Source organism: Myotis lucifugus, unplaced genomic scaffold (assembly GCF_000147115.1).
Source record: "Myotis lucifugus unplaced genomic scaffold, Myoluc2.0 scaffold_60, whole genome shotgun sequence".
Classification (NCBI taxonomy): Eukaryota; Metazoa; Chordata; class Mammalia; order Chiroptera; family Vespertilionidae; genus Myotis; species Myotis lucifugus.
Genome location: NW_005871108.1, coordinates 4,518,929 through 4,539,710, shown reverse-complemented (window position 1 = coordinate 4,539,710; position 20,782 = coordinate 4,518,929). Strand labels below are relative to the sequence as shown.

General features: G+C 41.7%; 1 protein-coding gene across 2 annotated transcripts in view; it reads left to right on the top strand.

The window, feature by feature from the left end:
* The first annotated feature begins 3,870 nt into the window (after positions 1–3,870).
* The window catches only part of PIGU (phosphatidylinositol glycan anchor biosynthesis class U), an 81,164-nt gene continuing 64,252 nt past the window's right edge, over positions 3,871–20,782 (top strand). The window contains exons 1-2 of one of the 2 annotated variants that reach the window (XM_006089429.3): positions 3,871–4,190; positions 11,367–11,431. In XM_006089429.3, coding sequence (XP_006089491.1) covers positions 4,061–4,190; positions 11,367–11,431 — 195 coding nt within the window. In that variant the 5' untranslated portion in view covers positions 3,871–4,060. The remainder of the gene's footprint in view (positions 4,191–11,366; positions 11,432–20,782) is intronic. The other variant, XM_023754411.1, reaches the window with a different exon arrangement.

Below are 20,782 nucleotides of genomic sequence, written 5' to 3'. Positions count from 1 at the left end.
TTCATAGGTCGACACTCAACCACTGAACCATGCTGGCCGAGCCATTTTAATTTCTTGATAGTGTCCTTTGGAGCACAAAAGTTTTTAATTTTGATGAAGTTCAAGTTATTTCTTCTTTTGTTGCCTGTGCTTTTGGTATTATAAGAAACCATTGCCTAACTCAAGGTCATGGAAATTTACTAGTATTTCTGTGTTTTCTAGGAGTCCTCTATGACCTTATATTTAGGTCTATGATCCATGCACACTCCTGTTTAAGAACCACTGGTTTGGGTTACATTTTCTACTTATCATGGCTAATCACTGTTCTTCCCAAAGACAATCCAAACCCTAAGAATTTTTAAGTCATTTGTTAGGATAATATAAATAATAATAAAATAGCTAACAATGTATATATTGAGCACTTGCTATGTGCTAAGCATTTTACATTACATAATCTTGCTCAATCTTCACTATGTTACCTAATCTTGCTCAATCTCCTCCATTTTTCAAATGTAATATACTTTACTCGAAGATGATGTAATACATATCTCCTCCTTTTATGTAAAAGGAAATAACAACACTTGTTTTGTACTGGTCTCAGCCTGTCAATAACCAGTATTGTAGCTGGACCAGCCCTTGTGGTTCTGACTATGATTTCAAGATGCCTTTTAGCAATAACCATCAGGAAACTTTGAAAAGATAAGGTTTATTACTTACAAGACCTGCAAGACCTGAAAATTACACAGCACACCTGGGGCCACATAGCAAGGTTAAGGAGAGAGGGAGCGCGCACTCACTGGTCACAGGCCTGGGTGGCTGCTTTTATTGGGCAGTGGCCTTGTAGGTGAATTTAAAACTCATGGGCTCACACTTTATTGGTGAATTTAAAAAGCAGGAATTTAAAGCCCCAGAAGAAAGCAAAATAAACAAGTAGCCCAAATGATGTTATTTAAATCAACCAATATCTCTAGAACAAAGGAGTCTCAACAGGGGGAGGCCATCTGGCTCTTAATCTAATTGTGTGACTGGCAGCGTGTTTATTCAAGATAGCTGTCTTTGAAGTGGATGCCTTGGCAATCAAAGCTTAGGACAGGTATTTGCGTAACATAAAAGAAAAAAAACCCAAGGCCAAGGCCTACGCTACACATTTACATCTTTAGGAAAGAAGGTTGTACAGACTAAGCTAATGAGTGTTAAAAGTATGGCACAATGCTTAGCAGAGCAGGGCTCAAAGGATGAGAGTGCCTTTATTCCTTCATGATCCCCTCTCCCAATGGAGACCTGCTCCTCCCAATGGTCTAGAAAGCTATCTGTTCCCAGGCTGATTTTTGCATTCAGCTAGCATCCTGTTCTTTCTTCCTTCTCTCATCATGGTTTGAGATTTCATTTTCATTTGTGTTATTCTTAAGACTATCACAGCTCTGCAACTGCTCTCTAAGTTCCATAAAAGCAAGAAATACAACTTTGTCATTGCAATGTTCTCCAACACCCAGTATAGATCCTGGGAATGTAATGATCTTAAAAAATATATATATATACACTTTCTTGTTTAAAATTCTCCAAAGGCACATGCATTGCACTGTGAATGAAGCCCAAATTCCCAACCATGGCGAACAGGTCCCTACCTGATTCGCTCCTATCTGCCTCTGCATCCACACCTTCTATTCTACTACTCTCTTCTTGGACCATACCTTACTTGTTCTCTTTCTTCTTGACTCAGCTTGGAAGCTCTGATTAGTTTCTCATCTTTTAGATCTCAGCTTAAATGTCACCTCTTCTCAGAGCCTTCCCTGATCACCCTGTCCAGTGTTAATGTTATCATCATAATTAGGTAGTTAATATGAATAATAGGAAGAGAGCAAAGGGGAGGCCAGACGTTATAAGCATGGTCATCTGGGTAGCTTCTGCAGGAAGCTACAGCTTCAAGCTCCCCAGGGAACCAGTGGTCCATTCCCTGCAGATCGGTGGGGGAAGGGATGGAACAAAGGGGGAGATGAGTGTATGTGCTGTGAAGTCTGGGTGACATAGGGAAGGCTCTTGCCTATCAGTTTAGCCTGGGGAACAATAAACTGGCTAGGGGGCAGACCCCATCAGAAGAGTACAAAATCTTGGAAGGTCCCGGTTAAAATTCCCAGACAAAGAGTTCCCTTCTCTTGTCTCTTGCTCTTGTTCTCCTTTGCCCCTGACCTGCACTCCCCGGTGTGCTCGCCTGCCATGTGGGTTTAAGCAGCCTCATGGCCCATGGCTGTGCAGACCCCACACACAATGGATTGCAGCTGGGAATAAAAGCTAAACTAGCCAGTTGCTGGACTGAACTGTACTTTAATATGGAATAGAAATTCTGGGCTGCTGAAGACAAGATTGGACTTTTCCCATGGTGGACCCTTGGAGGGGAACCTCCTTAATTTTACATCATCAATAAAGCTTTCAACAAGACCTTATCCTCCCATTGGGGCCCCGGGAAATTCTTTTCCTCATAGCACCCACTTCCATGGATAACATTACCACTACCCTTCCACCAAGTTATTCTTCATCATGTAACCTGTTTCATTTTGTTTACAGATCTGAAATTTCTTCATATATTTAATATTATTATAGCTAACATTTAAGCACTTTTCATACATTAATGAAGTGGTGTGCTTCTGAATTCTTATCAAAGGGCTCTCCAAACTATAAAACCCTGATCTGGAGTGTGTGCTCACTTCTGTGGTGTAAACACTCCCATTAGGAGGGATTTCAAGCTACCAACCTGTTTTTACTGAACATGGATTTGGGAAGGGCAGGGCAGTAGTACACAATATCTATATATATAAAAGCCTAAGTGACCATCACAACCAAACAGATAACCAAACAGGCTGCGTGGGGCGACCAGGCTGGCAGGGGGGTTAGTGAGGGGTGACCAAATGACTGAGCAGCAGGCTGTGTGGGGCAACCAGGCCAGCAGAGGCAGTGAGGGGCAACCAGGCTGGCGGGGGGAGCAGATGGGGGCGACCAGGCCGGTGGGGGAGGGCAGTTGGGGGTGACCAGGCCAGCAGGAGGGGCAGTTAGAGGCAATCAGGCAGGCAGGCAGGTGAGTAGTTAGGAGCCAGTGGTCCCGAATTGTGAGAGGGATGTCCAACTGCCGGTTTAGTCCTGATCCTGGGAATCGGGCCTAAACCGGCAGTCGGACATCCCCTGAGGGGTCCCGGATTGGAGAGGGTGCAGGCTGGGCTGAGGGCACCCCTTGCCCCTGTGCATGAATTTCGTGCACCGGGCCTCTAGTTATACAATATTTGCCATAGTGAAATACCAAACCACCTCAAGCGCACAGTTAAAACAAAGTGTAGTAAAAACAATTAGGAAGTGATGAGTTTTGAATAAATATTCAAAAATAAATACTACCTTGTTTTTAATATAATTTATTTAGTTGTAAGTTTATATAATTTAATTTTTTATAATGGCTGTGTTTAAAAGTGGGAGAATTTCTAAGCATTCCTCAGTTGTTTCTAGCAGGCCAGTAGGAGCCAACAGCCAGTTCATTTTTCAGTGAGAGATCTGAGGCACAGAAAGGTTAAGCAACTCGTTCCAGGCTGCAGGCCTAACCAATCTGTCTCCTAAGCCAAAATGTACCCTCAGAATCCAATATAGTGCCTGGGAACAGATGTCGTTCAATACACAATTGCAAATACATGAATCCATATTTAATAGTCTCTAAAAACATAAAAGAGGAACACTTAAGCATTAAAAACAAACACACCAGAGCGAAACTAACATCTCCTTAAAACTCACTCACAGCCCCACGAAGATCAATCCCTCATCTGACTACTCTCCGCAGCGCTCCGGCTCCTGAGCGCCTTAACAATTCACCAGCTGTCACACGAGCCGTCGCCCACGCCTTCGCCACCGGCTTGACTCGCCCGGCTTCCCGTCGTCCCGCCCTGCCGGGCCGCAAGGCTTCCTGGGAGTGGTAGTCCCCTGTCAGGCAGCTGCGGCGGCGGCAGCAGCCAGGCGCTCCGGGCCGCGGAACTACAGAGGTGGCGCCCGGGCCCGAGGCTCTTCCGCATCGCCTATCGCTCCCCGGCGGCGCGCCGCCCCAGCTATCATGGCGGCTCCCTTGGCCCTGGTGCTGGTGGTGGCCGTGACGGTGCGGGCGGCCTTGTTCCGCTCCAGTCTGGCCGAGTTCATCTCCGAGCGGGTGGAGGTGGTGTCCCCACTGAGCTCTTGGAAGAGAGGTGAGGCCACCGGCGCGAGTAGGCGGCCAGGTCCCTGCTGTGCTCTCCGGCCTCTGTGAATGGGAGCCGGGGCAGTGGCCGCCAGCACCACGCTCTGACCCGCTCCGGCGCCCTCCGCGGGCGGGAGGGCGGGGCCTAAGGACGCGTCTTCCTGGGGGAGGGGGCGAGGGACTGTTTGGTGAGGGTTGGGCCCGGGAGCGGGATTGCCGCCGGCACGGAGATCTGAGGGGGTGTGTCCCACTGGGGCCTTGAGCCCAGGGAAATGGCCTGAGGAAGGGATACTTAGAGGGCGTGCAAGGTGGAGTGGGAATTGAGGGGGGCTTGGGATTTCACGCGGGGTGCCTGGGGGTGCTCCCTGGAGGATGGGACGGTGTGTGTGTGTGTGTGGGGGGGGGGTATTCCAGGTGAGGTGTTTAGAAGTCTACTCTCAGTCTAAGCTCGCAGTGCAGCTTTTACTACTGTTTATTCTTTTTTCTTTTTATTATTATTTTAAAAATTTATCGTTATTGTTCAAAGTATTACAGATGTCCCCTTCTCCCCCCATTGACCCCCTCCACTCCACTCCCCCCAGGCCTGTGTCCATGGGTTATGCATTTATGCATATAAGCTCTTTGCTTAATCTCCCACCCTTTCCTCTGAGATTCGTCAGTCTGTTCCATGCTTCTATGTCTCTGGGTCTGTTTTGTTCATCAGCTTATTTTGTTCATTCGATTCCACATGAGTACGATCATGCGATACTTGTCTCTGACTGGCTTATTTCCCTTAGCATGATACTCTCCAGGTCCCTCTATGCTGTCTCAGAGGGTAAGAGATCCTTCTTTTTTCACTGCTCCATAGTATTTCATGGTATAAATGTACCACAGCTTTTTTATCCACTCATCTACTGATGGGCACTTGGGCTGTTTCCACATCTTAGCTATTGTAAATTGTGTTGTTATGAACATAGGGTTACATACATTCATATATATATACACTGAGTGGCCAGATTATTGTAACCACCCCATCAGTACTTCATTGGGCCACCTTTTGCCTTCAATACTGCGGCGATTCTTCTTGGCATTGACTCCTCAAGATGTTGAAAGGTGATGCGAGGAATCTGACACCATGCCTGATGAATAGCACTGTCCAGTTCTGTGAGATTTAACGGTTGTAGAACCAGCTGCCTGATGGCTCTTTTAACTTCGTCCCACAAATGCTCAATTGGATTGAGATGTGGTGATTGTGGGGGCCACCTAAGCAGGGTAAAGTCTCCCTCATATTCTTGAAACCACTCCTGAACAATACGAGAACCATGGCATGGCGCATTGTCTTGTTGGAAGAAGCCATCTCCATTGGGATACGCCATCAACATGATAGGATGAACCTGATCAGCAACGATACTTAGGTATGTTGTGCTATTCAGACATTGTTCCACACGAATTAAAGGGCCCAAATCATGCCAGGAAAACATGCCCCAAACCATAACACTGCCCCCACCAGCTTGAAGGGTTGTACTCATGCATGTGGGGTGCATGCTTTCATGCTGTTTCCGCCAAATTCTCACTCTGCCATCTGCATGATGCAACTGGAAACATGATTCATCGGACCACATGACTTTTTTCCAATGCTCGACTGTCCAATCCTCGTGTTCCTGTGCGAATTGAAGACGTTTTATCTTGGTAACTGCAGACAGGAAAGGTGTTCGAACAGGCCTTCGGCTGTTTTGCTGATACTCGCTCCATGGCTCCGAGCGCCAACAATCATCCCACGTTCAAAGGCTGTTAAATCGCGTTGTTTACCAATATCTTCAGAAAAAAATCACTTCTACTGTCGTGGTAAACAACCTGCTTCCCGATTTATAATGGTCTGGCCCTCTAGCAACTTCAGCACAAAATTATAGCTAATTTGCCTACAAACATCAGGTGGTCATAATAATCTGGCCACTCAGTGTATATATACATATATATCCTATATAATAAAAGGGTAATATGCAAATTGACCCTAATGGCAGAACGACCAGAACGACCGCTTGACCAGTCACTATGAGGCATGCTGACCACCTCTCAGTCCCATCCCCCGCCTGACAGGCTACAATCGCCCGATGGCAAACAGAGAACCGGGGTGGGTGGCGGCGGCGGGCGGGGCCGGCTGCAGGCAGCTGGGGAAGATGGCCCTGATCACAGGCCAGGCCTAGGGACTGTACCATGCACGAATTTCGTGTGCCTGGCCTCTAGTTTTATATATATATATATATATATATATATATATATACACACACACACACACACACTAGAGGCCCGGCGCACAAAAATTTGTGCACTCGGAGGGGGGGTCCCTCAGCCTGGCCTGTGCCCTCTCGCAGTCTGGGACTCCTCGGGGGATGACTACCTGCTGGCTTAGGCCCGCTCCCCGGGGGATTGGGCCTAACCTGGCAATCAGACATCCCTCTGGCAGCCCGGCAGCCCTCGGGGGATGTCCACTTGCCAGCGGGGAGTAGGCCTAAGCTGCAGTCGGACATCCTTAGCGCTGCTGAGGAGGTGGGAGAGGCTCCCACCACCACCACTGTACTGGCAGCCATCAGCCTGGCTTGTGGCTGAGCAGAGCTCCCCCTGTGGGAGCGCACTGACCACCAGGGGGCAGCTCCTGCATTGAGCGTCTGCCCACTGGTGGTCAGTGTGTGTCATAGTGACCAGTCATTCCCAGTCATTCTGCTGTTAGGGTCAGTTTGCATATTACCCTTTTATTATATAGGATAGAGGCTTGGTGCATGGGTGGGGGCTGGCTGGTTTGCCCTGAAGGGTGTTCCGGATCAGGGTGGGGTCCCGCTGGGGTGCCTGGCCAGCCTGGGTGAGGGGCTGATGGGTGTTTGCAGCTGGTCACACCCCCTTCAGGGTGGGGGTCCCCACTGGGGTGCCTGGCCAGCCTGGGTGAGGGGCTGATGGCTGTTTGTAGGCTGGTCAAGCCCCCCCAGTGGGGACCTTCACCCCATGGAGGTTTGGCCAGCCTGGGTGAGGGGCTGATGGCTGTTTTCAGGCTGGCCACACCCCCTTTAGGGTGGGGGGTCCCCACTGGGTTGCCTGACCAGTCTGGGTGAGGGGCTGAGGGCTGTTTTCAGGCTGGCCAAGCCCCCCGGCGATGGAAGCTCCCAGCCTCTCCTTTTTTTCTTTTCCTTTTTTTTATTCTGGGATTTATTTACCTTCTATAATTGAAACTTTGTTGCCTTCAGTGGAGCTCAGACCCGGCCGCGGCAGGCGGGAAGCTTGGCTTCCTCCATCACTGGAGCAACCAAGCCTCCTGCTTGCTCCAGCTCCGTTGCTGCCAGCCGCCATCTTGGTTGGGTTAATTTGCATATAGTCGCTCTGATTGGATGGTGGGCATGGCTTAAAGTGTAGCGAAGGCACGGTCAATTTGCATGTTTGTCTTTTATTAGATTAGATATATAATTTATTTTTAAAGAAATGTTGAAAGATGTGAAATATCTGAAGCAGGGTTTGAAGATTTTCTTTAAAAACATTTTTTTTTACTGAAGTACAGTATATACAGTGCCCAGAAAATAAATGTAGAGCTTAATGAATTTTTACAAACTGTATATACCATGTGGGCAACACCCAGATCAAAAAACAGAACATTACCAGCACCCCAGAAGTCCCCTTCCTGTGCTTGAACTTTAAATTCTAGAGTTTTGATATTATCAACTTTTTTTTTTGTTGTTAATTCTTACTAGAGGATATTTTTAGTGTTTATTTTTGTTGTTAATCCTCACCCGAGGACATTTTCCCATTGATTTTTATAGAGAATGAAAAGGTGGGGGAGAGACACAGAGAGAGAAACTTCGATATGTGAGAGACACATCGATTGGTTCCCTCCCACACTCACCCTGTTTGGGACAGGGATTGTTCCTGCAACCCAGGTATTTACTCTTGACTGGGAATTGAACATTTGGGTGTACGGGCGTCCCTCTAACCACTGAGCCACGCCAGCCAGGGCAATCCCATAAACATTTTGGAATGGGAAATGGCATAATAAGTGAGTGTTTAAGAATAATTAGAGCCCGGCCAGCGTGGCTTAGTGGTTGAGCGTCGACCTATGAACGAGGAGGTTATGGTTGGATTCCCAGTCAGGGCATATGTGGGCTCAGTCCCCAGTAGGGATGTGCAGGAGGCAGCTGATCAATGATTCTCTCTCATCATTGATGTTTCTATCTCTCTCCCTCTCCCTTCCTTTCTGAAATCAGTAAAAATACTTTTAAAAAAAGAATAATTAGAGCTAAGAGTTCTAAAAATACTATATATCATTGACTGACTTATTTCACTTAGCATGGTATGCTCCAGGTACCTCCATGCTGTCTCAAAGGGTAAAAGATTCTTTTTTACTGCTGCATAGTATTCCTTGGTAATAAATGTACCACAGCTTTTTCATCCACTCGTCTACTGATGGGCAATTGGGCTGTTTCCAGATCCTAGCTATTGTAAATTATGCTGTTATGAACATAGGGGTGCATATATTCTTTCTGATTGGTGTTTCGGGTTTCTTAGAATATATTCCTAGAAGTGGGATCACTGAGTCAAATGGCAGTTCCATTATTTAATTTTTTTAAGAAATTCCATACTGTTTTCCATAATGGCTGCACCAGTCTGCATTCCCACTAGCAGTGTAGTAGGGTTCCCTTTTGTCAACATCCTCACTAACACTTCTCATTTGTTGATTTGTTGATGGTAGCCATTATAGTATCTACATGATCTCGCTCATGTGGAATTTAATTAACAAAATAAACTGATGAATGGAGTGGATCTGGAGACATGGAAGCATGGAACAGAATTCGGAATCTCGGAGGGAAGATGGGGGAGGGTGGATGGGTGGGAGGTAATCAACCAAAGAACTTGTATGCATATATGTATAACCCATCAACACTGACAGGGTGGTGAAGGCCTGGGGTAGGGGGTGGAGGTGGGCTGGAGGGGGTCAATGGAGGAAAAAACAGGGACATATGTAATACTTTCAACAATAAAGATTTTTAAAATAAGTAAATAAATAAATAAATAAATAAATAAATAAATAAAAATACTGTATAATAGAGATTATGATAAGCCTCATTTTATCCTCCAGTTATTCTCTGTTAGATGGTGTTATTTTCCTCATTTGACAGTTGAGGAAACTGAGATTTAGAGAAGATAAGTAATTTGTCCCAGTTTCCCAGGTGACAAATGGTAATAAAGGTAGTAGTAATTCATATGTATGATAGTAAGAACTTAGATTTTATATATCTGCATATAATATTTGCATATAATTTTTTGTTGAAGCCACTTGGTTCCTGCTTTCTTCTGGATACCATAAGACCCAAGGCAGTATTAGGCCCTCCTTCCTCTGCTCTCTTAGCAGTTTATACATACCTCTATTAAGAGCATTTCTTTTTTTATTTTTATTTGATTTTATATTTTTATTGATTTCAGAGAAAGGAGGAGAGAGAGATGGAAACATCAGTGATGAGAAAGAATCATTGATCGGCTGCCTCCTGCATGCCCCACACTGGGGATCGAGCCCACAACCCAGGCATGTGCCCTAACCGGGAATTGAACCATGACCTCCTGGTTCATAGGTTTACTCTCAACCATTGAGCTATGCTGGCTGGGCTTAAGAGCATTTCTCATTTTATATCATAATTCTTTGTTTATATCTAGTTTCTCTACTGTATTATGAGTTCCTTGAAGATTAGAGCTGTTTTAGTCATCCCTGAATTCCTTGTGTCTGGCATAGAGTAATTGCATAGTTAACTACTTATTGAACAAACTAGAAGCCCAGTGCACGACTTCGTGCACGGGTGGGGTCCCTCGGCCTGGCCAGCGATAGGGGCCAATCTGGGCCATGGGAGGTTGGCTTGGGGGAGTGCACTGACCACCAGGGGGCAGCTCCTGTGTTGAGCGTCTGCCCCTTGGTGGTTAGTGGGCATCATAGTGACCAGTCGACCAGTCGTTCGGTCGTTCAGTTGCTTAGGCTTTTATATATATAGATATTGAAGAAAAGAAACTGGTTGCTTATAGGATTGACAGGGTGAAGGATCCAAGATGAGGCAATGTAGTATCGTCATTAAGAGCACAGGGCAATGGGGGGATAAGCACACATTTGTAATACCTTAATCAATAAAGGGAAAAAAATAAAAACAAAAGAGCACAGGGTCTGAGATCTTAAAGAGGGTTTTAGTCCCTCTCTGCCTCTGCCACTTACTATCTGTATGATCTCCAACATCAGCTTTCTCATTTATAAAATAGGAAGCTATAATATGTACCCCATTAAATTAGATGATCCATGTTGAAGTTCTTAGCACAGTAATGAAAGTCAAAATGGTTAATTCTAAGATTTTGAGTTTCAATAATATGAAGAACAGTGATGATACTGGCTGAAGTAAGTGAGTCAGAAACAATAGCAATTTAAATAAATCTCCATTAATGGACATTGGGATTATTTTTAATTTTTCCCCACTCTTGAGCATGGTAATGAACATTCTTCTTTGGATAAATTGCCCTGAGAACAATCATTTCTGAGTCAAAAAGCATACACTTAAAAGGTACATATTGCCCTGAAGAAAAATTAATGCAAATGTCAAACAAAGCACATAAGCAGCGGTTCTCAACCTGTGGGTCGCGAACAATGAAAATACATCCTGCATATCAGATATTTACATTACGATTCATAACAGTAGCAAAATTACAGTTATGAAGTAGCAACGAAAATAATTTTATGGTTGGGGGTCACCACAACATGAACTGTATTAAAGGGTCGCGGCATTAGGAAGGTTGAGAACCACTGTGAGTGATTGCTCATTTCACCACCTATGAGCAACGTTTCTCACAAGTTTCTAATTTGTTATCTTACTGTGTTTTGGAATGGAGCAGAATATACATAAATGAAACAGTTTAAAGTAGGTGGAAGTTACAAGGAGATCAAAGGAAATTTATAGTTTAATATAAAACGTTCCCATAATGAGTGGTTTGCCACAAGGGAAAGGGATACTCTATGGAAGAAAGCTCCCCATTATCAGAAATGTTCAAATCAAGACTTAGACCCACTTTCTGGGAATAAGGTTAAGGGATTTAGATAAACTATAAGGCCTTTTTTTGTCCTGGGAGTATCTAACACTGGCTTATGGCCATCTGCATATGTCTTTGAAGTAAGAATGAACTTGGATGTCTTACTTTTCAGTGGTTGAAGGCCTCTCACTGTTGGACTTGGGAGTGTCTCCATATTCAGGAGCAGTATTTCATGAAGTAAGTGTTCTTGTTTTCTTTTATGGGTACTAAGAGTAATTTATAGCCACAAATACCAAAGCCTAGCCTCCAGTTAGTACAAACATTTAAAAAGATCTATTTTTTGAAAATCATATTTAGAAATAGCCCTTTTGTATATGTCCTTCACATAGGAAGTTTTCATGGTTGCAGTAGAAATGATCCATATTAAGATTGGACTTTGGGGAGGCAGATGAGACTTCTGTAGAGGTTACCATTTTTAATGGCAAGTGAATTATAAACAGTTCCCAGTTTCTGAATAGGTTGTATGCTATTTGGCATGTAATTGGTTCGTTGGAACATGTTTTCCCATGAAAATTGTGATAGCAATGTTGGTTTCTTAGAAAGCCCATAAAAGCCTATTTAACCCATAAAATTAGTTCGTAACAATAATAAATTCTTAATTCACCATTCTTAATTAATAATAAATTCTTAATTCACTCTTAATTCACCATTCTTGCTTGGGTTACCTGACAAATTTTTTTTTTTAACATTAGTTTTTAAATATATTTTTATTGATTTCAGAGAGGAAGGGAGAGGGAGAGAGAGATAGAAACATCAATGATGAGAGAATCATTGATTGGCTGCCTCCTGCATGCCCCCTACTGGGGATTGAGCCCACAATCTGGGCATGTGCCCTGACCAGGAATTGAACCATGACCTCCTGGTTTATAGGTAAATGCTCAATCACTGAGCCACGCCTGCGGGGCTTAACAAGTCTTTCTGCATCATCTTGCTCCTTTATTCTGCAGTCAGAGCCATCTTTGTAAAATGTGATTCTGATTTTGTCGTTGTCCTGCTTAGTACCTTTGAGTGCTCACCATTGACCTCAGGATGAAATTCAAACACCTTTTGGGGCATAATGCCCGGTGGGCCCTACTTACCACATCAACCACATTTCTTTCCATTCTTCCCTTACTATTTTATTTTATTTTTATTTTACAGAGAGGAGGGGAGAGGGATAGAGAGTTAGAAACATCGATGAGAGAGAAACATCTATTAGCTGCCTCCTGCATGCCTCCTACTGGGGTTGGAGCCTGCAACCAAGGTACATGCCCTTGACCGGAATCAAACCCGGGACTCTTCAGTCCACAGGCCAACACTCTACCCAGGGGTGGGCAACCTTTTTGTGAGTGCGTGCCAAAACCAGCAAAATCTCTGACTCAAAATTCTTCTGCGTGCCAACCCTAATTTTTTGAGAACATGTTATGCCTACTTGATATCTCTTAAGGTGTACGTATGTGAAGAACCTTGAAGAAGTAATAAAATTCATTCGAGCGACAAAAACACAGTATATGATGATGAAAAATACATTTATTTTTTAATGTATACATGTACACTGATAGTCCAACAGAAAACTTTATGACTCCGTTTGATATTATCAGTGGGACTTTTGCTGCTGCATCACTGATGACAGAGATTTTACATCAGGTTTATATTTTGTGACTTTCAGAGATATGCACGAGCTACTACTTTCATCCGTCAGGCTACTCCTATTACGAGATTTAACAAAATTCATCACTGAGAACAAAGATTCACAAGCGTATGTGGATGAAACCAAAACACTGGTCGGATCTAGGAAGGCAGGGAGAGTTAAGGCAGAGGCATAGAAATTGCTCTTCCCCTCTCTCATCAATCCATGGTCTTTAAGATAACTTGTTATGTAAAATTATTTATTTATCTAAGATGCACCTACACTGAATTTATCTGACAAATAAAAAAGTCGATATTAAGAAAAAAATTGTAAATGGAAGATTATAAGAGAGGCTTTCACATGCCAGAAAAAGTTACTGGCGTGCCATGTTTGGCACGCATGCCAGGGGTTGCCCACCCTGCTCTATCCACTGAGCCAAACCAGTTAGGGCCTTCCTATTCTTATTGACCATATCATTTTAAAGTAGAAGTTTTCTAATTTGACCATTTAATCCCCAAATTTTACAGATGTCTCCCTAATACATACTTTGAGCACTATTTTTTTTCTTTCATCTCATTTTCTAAAGCATTATTCAACTTAGTTCTCATGGATATAACAATTGTCTTTTGCATTCATAATTCATTATCTTTGTATTGCTATCTAATCAAACCATAATAACAAGAACTACTAGCAGAAGTAGGTTAGGAATAATTTAAGAGAATAAGCACACAGTTCAGTTATTGGGAACAGGTTGTATGGGCATACCAAAGAGTAGCCCACTAGCCAGGAGGGCTCTGGGTGTTATAGGCCCTGGGCAGTATGTTTTCTAGACAGACTAGGAATCCCCTGAGAGAATCCTGACATACTTTCATTATGCTCCAGCACCATATTATCTATGTATCTTTTTCATGCCATTGTCTCCTTATGGAGGGCCATTCTTCCTTTTTTGGGGGGTTTGTTCTCTATTCTGATATTAGCTTAGGTTTTACCCTTCCAGGAGCCATCACTCATCACCTTAGACTAGGTTTGATGTTCCTCCTGTATTTTGCAAAGTATCTTGTGCTTATCCTTCTTTATGACTCATATCACACTCTTGAAATTGCCTTTGTACATGTTTCGCCCATTATAATATATGCTCGTCAGAACAAGTACTGGCACCTTTTCATTTATTTTTTAATACTAGTGTGTAGCTCTATATCTGCATGTGTATTCTAATCCCTCCTTCCCTTCTCTCTTCCTTTAATAAAAACTTGTTAAATATATACCAAATGCCAGCTATGCTGCAAGGTGCTGGGGATACAGAACAAAATACAGCCCTTGGTACTTATATTTCTGAGAGAAACAGACAGTGGGTTTGTAAAAAAACAAACATTTCAGAGCAAAGAATATCACCAGGGATAAGGAAGGTCATTTCATCACAATAAAGATGTCAATTCATCAAGAGGACATAGCAATTTAAAATTTTTATGTACTTAATGGCAGAGTTTTGAAATACATGAAAACTGATAGACCTGCAAGGAGAAATAGACAAATTTACAGTTATAGTCAGAGATTTAAATATTCTTCTCTCAATGATTAATAGAATAAGCAGATATATAAAAGACTTGAAAAACACTATCCACCAACTTGACTGCATTGACATTTATGGAACATTCCATCCAATGAGCAAAACACACAATTTTTAAGTGTATATGAAACATTTGCAGGATAGATTATATTCTGAGCTATAGAATAAAACTCAATAAATTTAAAAGGATTGAAGTCATACAAAGTATATTCTCTATCTACTATGGAACTAAATAAAAAATTGGTATCAGAAAGATATCTGGAGAATCCCCAAATATTTAAAAATTAAGTAACTAATCCCTAAGTAACCCATGAATTAAAGAAGAAATCAGAAGGGAAATTAGAAAGTATTTTGAACTGAATGAAAATGAAAATACAACCTATAAAAGTATATGGGATGTCACTAAAGTAGTACTTAGGGGGAAATTTACAGTTCTCAATGCCTATATGAGGAAAGAAAGGTCTCAAATGAATGACCTCAGTGCTACCTCAAGAGACTAGAAAAAGAAGATAAATTCAAAGTAAGCAAAATAAAAGAAATAAAGATCAGAGTAGGAAAAAATGAAATAGAAAACAGAAAAACAATAGAAAGTTACTGAAACAAAGTTGGTTCTTTGGGATGAACATAAAATTGATAAACTTTTGGGGATGGTAGATAGGTTGACTGTGGTGATGGTTTCATGAATGTATTCTTAGGTCAAAATTTATCAAATAGTATTTTATACTGATTTTTCCTCTATAAAGCTAAAGTTTAAAAAAATGAGATTTCAGTTAAGTGGTAAGTACATGTAGAAAATTAAAGTTGGGTAAAGGGAAAGAGTGACAGTCATATATGTGTTAATATTAGATAGTGTTCAGGGAATGCTCTCTAAGGAGGTGAAATTTGAATAAGAGATCTAAATGAAGCAAGTAAGCTATATGATGTCCCTGATTTGGGAATGAGCTTGGCATTTGTGAATTGCAGAAAGATGGCCAGTGTTGCTAAGGCAGAATGAACAAAGAGGAAAATAATAGAGATAAATTTTGAGAAGAAGTTAGGGGCCAGATTATGTAGAACTTTTTGTAGACATGGTTAGGAATTTGGATTTTCTATCCATTTTTAATATAATTATTTTTAATATTTTTATTGATTTCAGAGAGGAAGGGGGAGGGAGAGAGATAGAAACATCAACAATGAGAGAGAATCATTGATCCGCTGCCCCCCACTGGGGATTGAGCCCACAACCCGGGTATGTGCTCTTGACCGGAATCGAACCCAGGACCCTTCAGTCCGAAAGCCGACGCTCTATCCACTGAGCCAAATTGGCTAGGGCAATATAATTATTTTTTAATGTCCAGAGTTTATAATAGGAGGGCCAGAGCTTCCTCCCAGATTCAAGTTTATAAAATCTCAATTGGCTGGTGAGGCCTATTGGGATACTTCTTATTTAATTTGGTTTCTGGGAGGACTTCATTCACATCCTCAATGGTCATTTGAGCAAATGGAATTATGTTCTTCATGTTCTCCAGCTCTTTCATGTTCTTCAGTTGTGATCTCTGAGGAAGACAAAAAACTCAGCACAACTTTAACATCTTTTTTTTTCTTTAGTATCCACTTGGACAGTTTATTTATCTTCTGGCACAGGCATCTTCAGGACATTAAGCTTCTCAAAGCCATGTGCCAAGCTGGCCTTCATCCATGACCTTGTAGTAATCCCAATCAATAGCAGGTGGATTTTCAGGTAGAGTAGCCAACCTGGAGGTGAGGATCTCATTCTGGGATTTCAGTGAGTTTTAGAAGAAGTTTTCACCCACCATCATGAGATCTTTCAACAACCCCACTGTCCACAATAGCAAGTAGATTTTACTTTTAGATATTGAAAGACTTTTAAACCAGGAAAGAAGTGTTCATATTTATTTTACATTTGATAAATATTGTTGTGGATACTGTGAGGAAAATTGAATCTAGGGGCAAGAAGTGAAGCAAGGAAGAAATGGTGAGGATACTTATACAGTAGTCTAAGCAGGATGACGGTGGCTTGGAACTAGGGTGGTAACAATTAATATGGTGAAAAATTATTAGATTCTTTAAAAAGTGATAGATTTAAGTTATATTTTTAGAGGTAGACTTGTTAATAGATTGGATGCGAGATATGAAGGCAAGAGAGGATTTTAAAGATAGCAGACTTTTGTCCTAAGCAGTTGAGTGAATGGTGGTGTTATTTAATGAGATGAAGCATACTAAAGGAGGAACAGGTTTTAGTGGGGTGGAAAAAGAGTTCAGATTTTACCATGTTACTTTTGAAGTGCTTATTAGATATCCAAATGGCAGTGTTAAAGCAATTGGTTATACCAATGTGAAATGCAAGAAGACAGGTCCAGGCTGGAGGTATAAAATTGGGATCAATCTATAGATGATATTTGAAAACATTAGACTGGATGCCATTACCTAGCATGATAGCCAGCTTCCATCCAAGATGTCCCCTAAAGATTTCCAACTTCTGGTATTCACAGCATGTAATCTCTTCCTCGTTGTACCATAGTTGGTTTGTGTGACCAGTAGAATATGGCAGAAATGGTGGTGTGTCACTTCCTAGATTAGGTTATAAAAGACGCTGCAACTTCTATCTTAGACTTCTGCAACTTCTTTCTCTCTCTTGGATCACTTGCTCTGGGGGAAGCCATGTCATGACCAACCTTATGGAGAAGCCTTTATGATGAGGAACTGAATCTTCCTGTCAACAGCTAAATGAGTAAGCTTAGAAGCAGATACTCAAACCCCTTTAGAGACTGCAACCTCATGAGAGACTCTGCGCCAGAGCCACCCAAATAAGCCACTCCTGGATTCCTGACTCTCAGACACTGTGTGAGATAATAAACGTGTGTTGTTTTAAGATAAGTTTTAGGATAATTTGTTACAGAGAAATAGATCACTAAGACTCATAGGGAGTAAATTTACATAAAGAAGAATACAGATACCTAGAGCACTCCAATATATCAATGTTGGGAAGGCGAAGAGGAACTAGCAAATAAAGTTGAAAAGGAGGAATGTTAAGATAATGTAGTACATGGAAGCCAGATGAATGAAGTGCTTTAAGGAGGGAGTGAAAACTATGTCAACTGTTATTGCAAGATGGGGAAAATTTGGACTGAAGATTGATGATTGATGATTGATGATTGATTTGCCCAAATTGAGATCTTTAAAGACTTTGGCAACAACATTTTCAGTGGACTATTGGGATGAGACTGATTAAAGTATACTGAGGCAGATACAACCTTTGTGAAGAGTTTTGCTCTAAAAGAGGCCAGAGAAATGGTATGGTAGCTAGAGGAGATATCTATGAAGACTTTTAAAATATTAGTATCTGCACATTTAATTACTATTGGAAATAATTCTATGGATCGAGAAGTTGATAATGTTAGAAAGAGATGATAATTGAATGAACTGTGTCTTTGAGGAGGCAAGAAGGAATGGGATCCTGTTGATAGGTGGAGGATTTGGCTTTAGATAAGAAAAAAGGAAATTCATCACTGTTAATATGAGACAGGTAGAAAATATAGGTATAGATATAGAAAGTTGGTCAACTGGGTAATAGGAAAATAAGGTAGTTCTCATTCAATTGCTTCTCTTAGTGGAATAAGAAACAAGCTTGTTGGTTGAAAGTAAGAAGTGGGGAGGGAGGTTGGTGGTTGAGGAGAGGTTAAGATAAGAAATAGTCCTTTCAGAAAGAGTATGTTGAATGAATAAATGGAAGAGCTATGTCTAACCACTTAACCATAGTTTAAAATGTCATTTCTCTGGGAAAATGCATTCTTAGATACAATGAGGAAAGCTAGAACACATTGTTACTCTTTTTCAGGTGTGTGTGTGTGTGTGTGTATGCGCACGCACTTGTATAAAAGAGGATAAAGGCATGAGATAGTGATTTCTAGCTAGAAGAAGCATGTTAACTCATTCTTTACATGTATAAAATAATCCCTTTAGGACTTAATTTTTTTAAACATATATTTTATTGATTTTTTTACAGAGAGAAAGGGATAGGGATAGAGAGTTAGAAACATCGATCAGCTGCCTCCTGCACACCCTGCACTGGGGATGTGCCCGCAACCAAGGTACACACCTTTGACTGGAATCGAACCTGGGACCCTTCAGTCCGCAGGCCGATGCTCTATCCACTGAGCCAAACCGGTTAGGGCTAGGACTGTTAATTTTTAAGAACTCTGAATGAAGGGGCAAAACAGCTGCTTCCCTCAAACACAGGGGAGACAACTTCAAACTCAGAGCCCTTTGCTCCTCATTCATGATTATGGGTTAATTTTCTTATAAGCTGGGTGTTCATAAATTTATAGCCAGCTGTATTTTAGTATCTTGAAGTAATAAAATATAAATAAATAAAATTATGTCAAGCCAAATGAAAAGAATACTTTTGAAAAGAAAGTCCATCATTGCTTTGCATTGTTAATCTTCAACAGATTTTAGTTCTTAGGGAAAGGTAAGAATAGGTGAAAGTGGAGAAGGAAAATCTGTACAGGAGAGAAAAAAGGAATTTAGCAACCACAGGTTAGATTTAATGACTGCCTTCAACAGATGTGCTGTGTTCTATGTTTAGCTAAGTATTGATAGTTAAATTGTGAATTTAACAACCTTGATTGGGAGTGTGGGCTTCTCTATAATAGTATTATATGCAATTAAACTTTTGCATATATGTTAGTTCATAATGGAAACCAGCCCATTTACTGATAGGCTTTTTGAGAACTATTTGTTCTGATATTTCTGAGACTAATTTAGAGCCATTCTAAACTATCTGAAACATCAAAACACTTTGAAAGGAGGCTATTGGTAATATAAATATCAAGTTACTACTTTTTACTAACAAAGATAAATGGGGGAAAAAGAATCCATTAGTAGATAGTTGTAAAAGCTTAATTCTTTTAGAACTTTGAAAGGCAAAGCTGATGCCCCCATTTTCAAAAAGAGGTAAAAAGTTGATCTCAGGTAGCTAATATATTGAGGTTTACTGTATGCTAAGTACCTTGTGCAAATTACACTTCATCCTTCCAAGAACCCTGTGAAATAGGTCACTGTTCTTATTTTACAGCTGAGGAAACTAAGGCTCAGAGGGGAAACAATGTGTCCAAAGGTACACAGGTGAAACCTGGTTTTAATATACTTCCATTGATTTCAGAGAGGAAGGGAGAAAGAGAGATGGGAACATCAATGATGAGAGAGAATCATTGATCAGCTGCCTCTTGCACGCCCCGAATTGGGGATCAAGCCTGGACCCCGGGCATGTGCCCTTCAGTCCGCAGGTCAGTGCTCTATCCACAGAGCCAAACCAGCTAGTGCAGTGGTTCTCAACCTTCCTAATGCCACGACCCTTTAATACAGTTCCTCATGTTGTGGTGACCCCCAACCATAAAATTATTTTCGTTGCTACTTCATAACTGTAATTTTGCTACTGTTATGAATCATAATGTAAATATCTCATATGCAGGATGTATTTTCATTGTTACAAATTGAACATAATTAAAGCATAGTGATTAATCACAAAAACAATATGTAATTATATATGTGTTTTCCGATGGTCTTAGGCGACCCCTGTGAAAGGGTCGTTCGACCCCCAAAGGGGTCTCGACCCGCAGGTTGAGAACCGCTGAGTTAGTGGAACCTGGTTTTAAACCTGTGTCTGATTCCAAAGCTAGCTTGTTCTCATTACAAAGCCTGTCGATGACCTTTACAATATTATAGGACACATTTTTGTGTGTATTTGGGTTTGGGAAGAGGCGCTCCTGAGTCACCAGCATGGACTCACTAAAACCAAGTCCTGCACTTTCCTATTACAGTAGCAGACCAACCCTCCTCCATAGAACAATTAGAAAAGCAGGATGAATACAAAAAAACATCTGCTTGAAGTCACTGGAAAGTACCAAGATAGCCAAGATTTAAGAGGCTGAGGTTCCAGAGAAGAAAGTACAAAATGTGAGACTGACATTCCGAGCTGCTTTCTCCTTGATGCATTTACCAATTTATAAGAGGCACAGGCTGAGAGGCAGAAAAACAGAACAGAAATTGGCTGGTAGAAGGTTAAGGAATTATTGGCGATCTTATGGTGCTCAGGAATATGAATTTGAGTGCATGGCTAACCAAGGTGGCAGGGCTCTGGTAGAGGACTTGGCTTTCATTTGGGCCCTCTGAAGGACTATTCTCAAGGAAGAAGGGTAGATATTATTATAGACTAGTTTTGTAAAGACTGAATCCAGCTTCTAATTTGCTAAACCCCTGATTAGATTAATGTGATATAATTCTCTTCTAATTGCTTGCCAGAACTTAAAGAAATCCTTTCTGGCCTGACTGGTGTGGTTCAGTGGTTGAG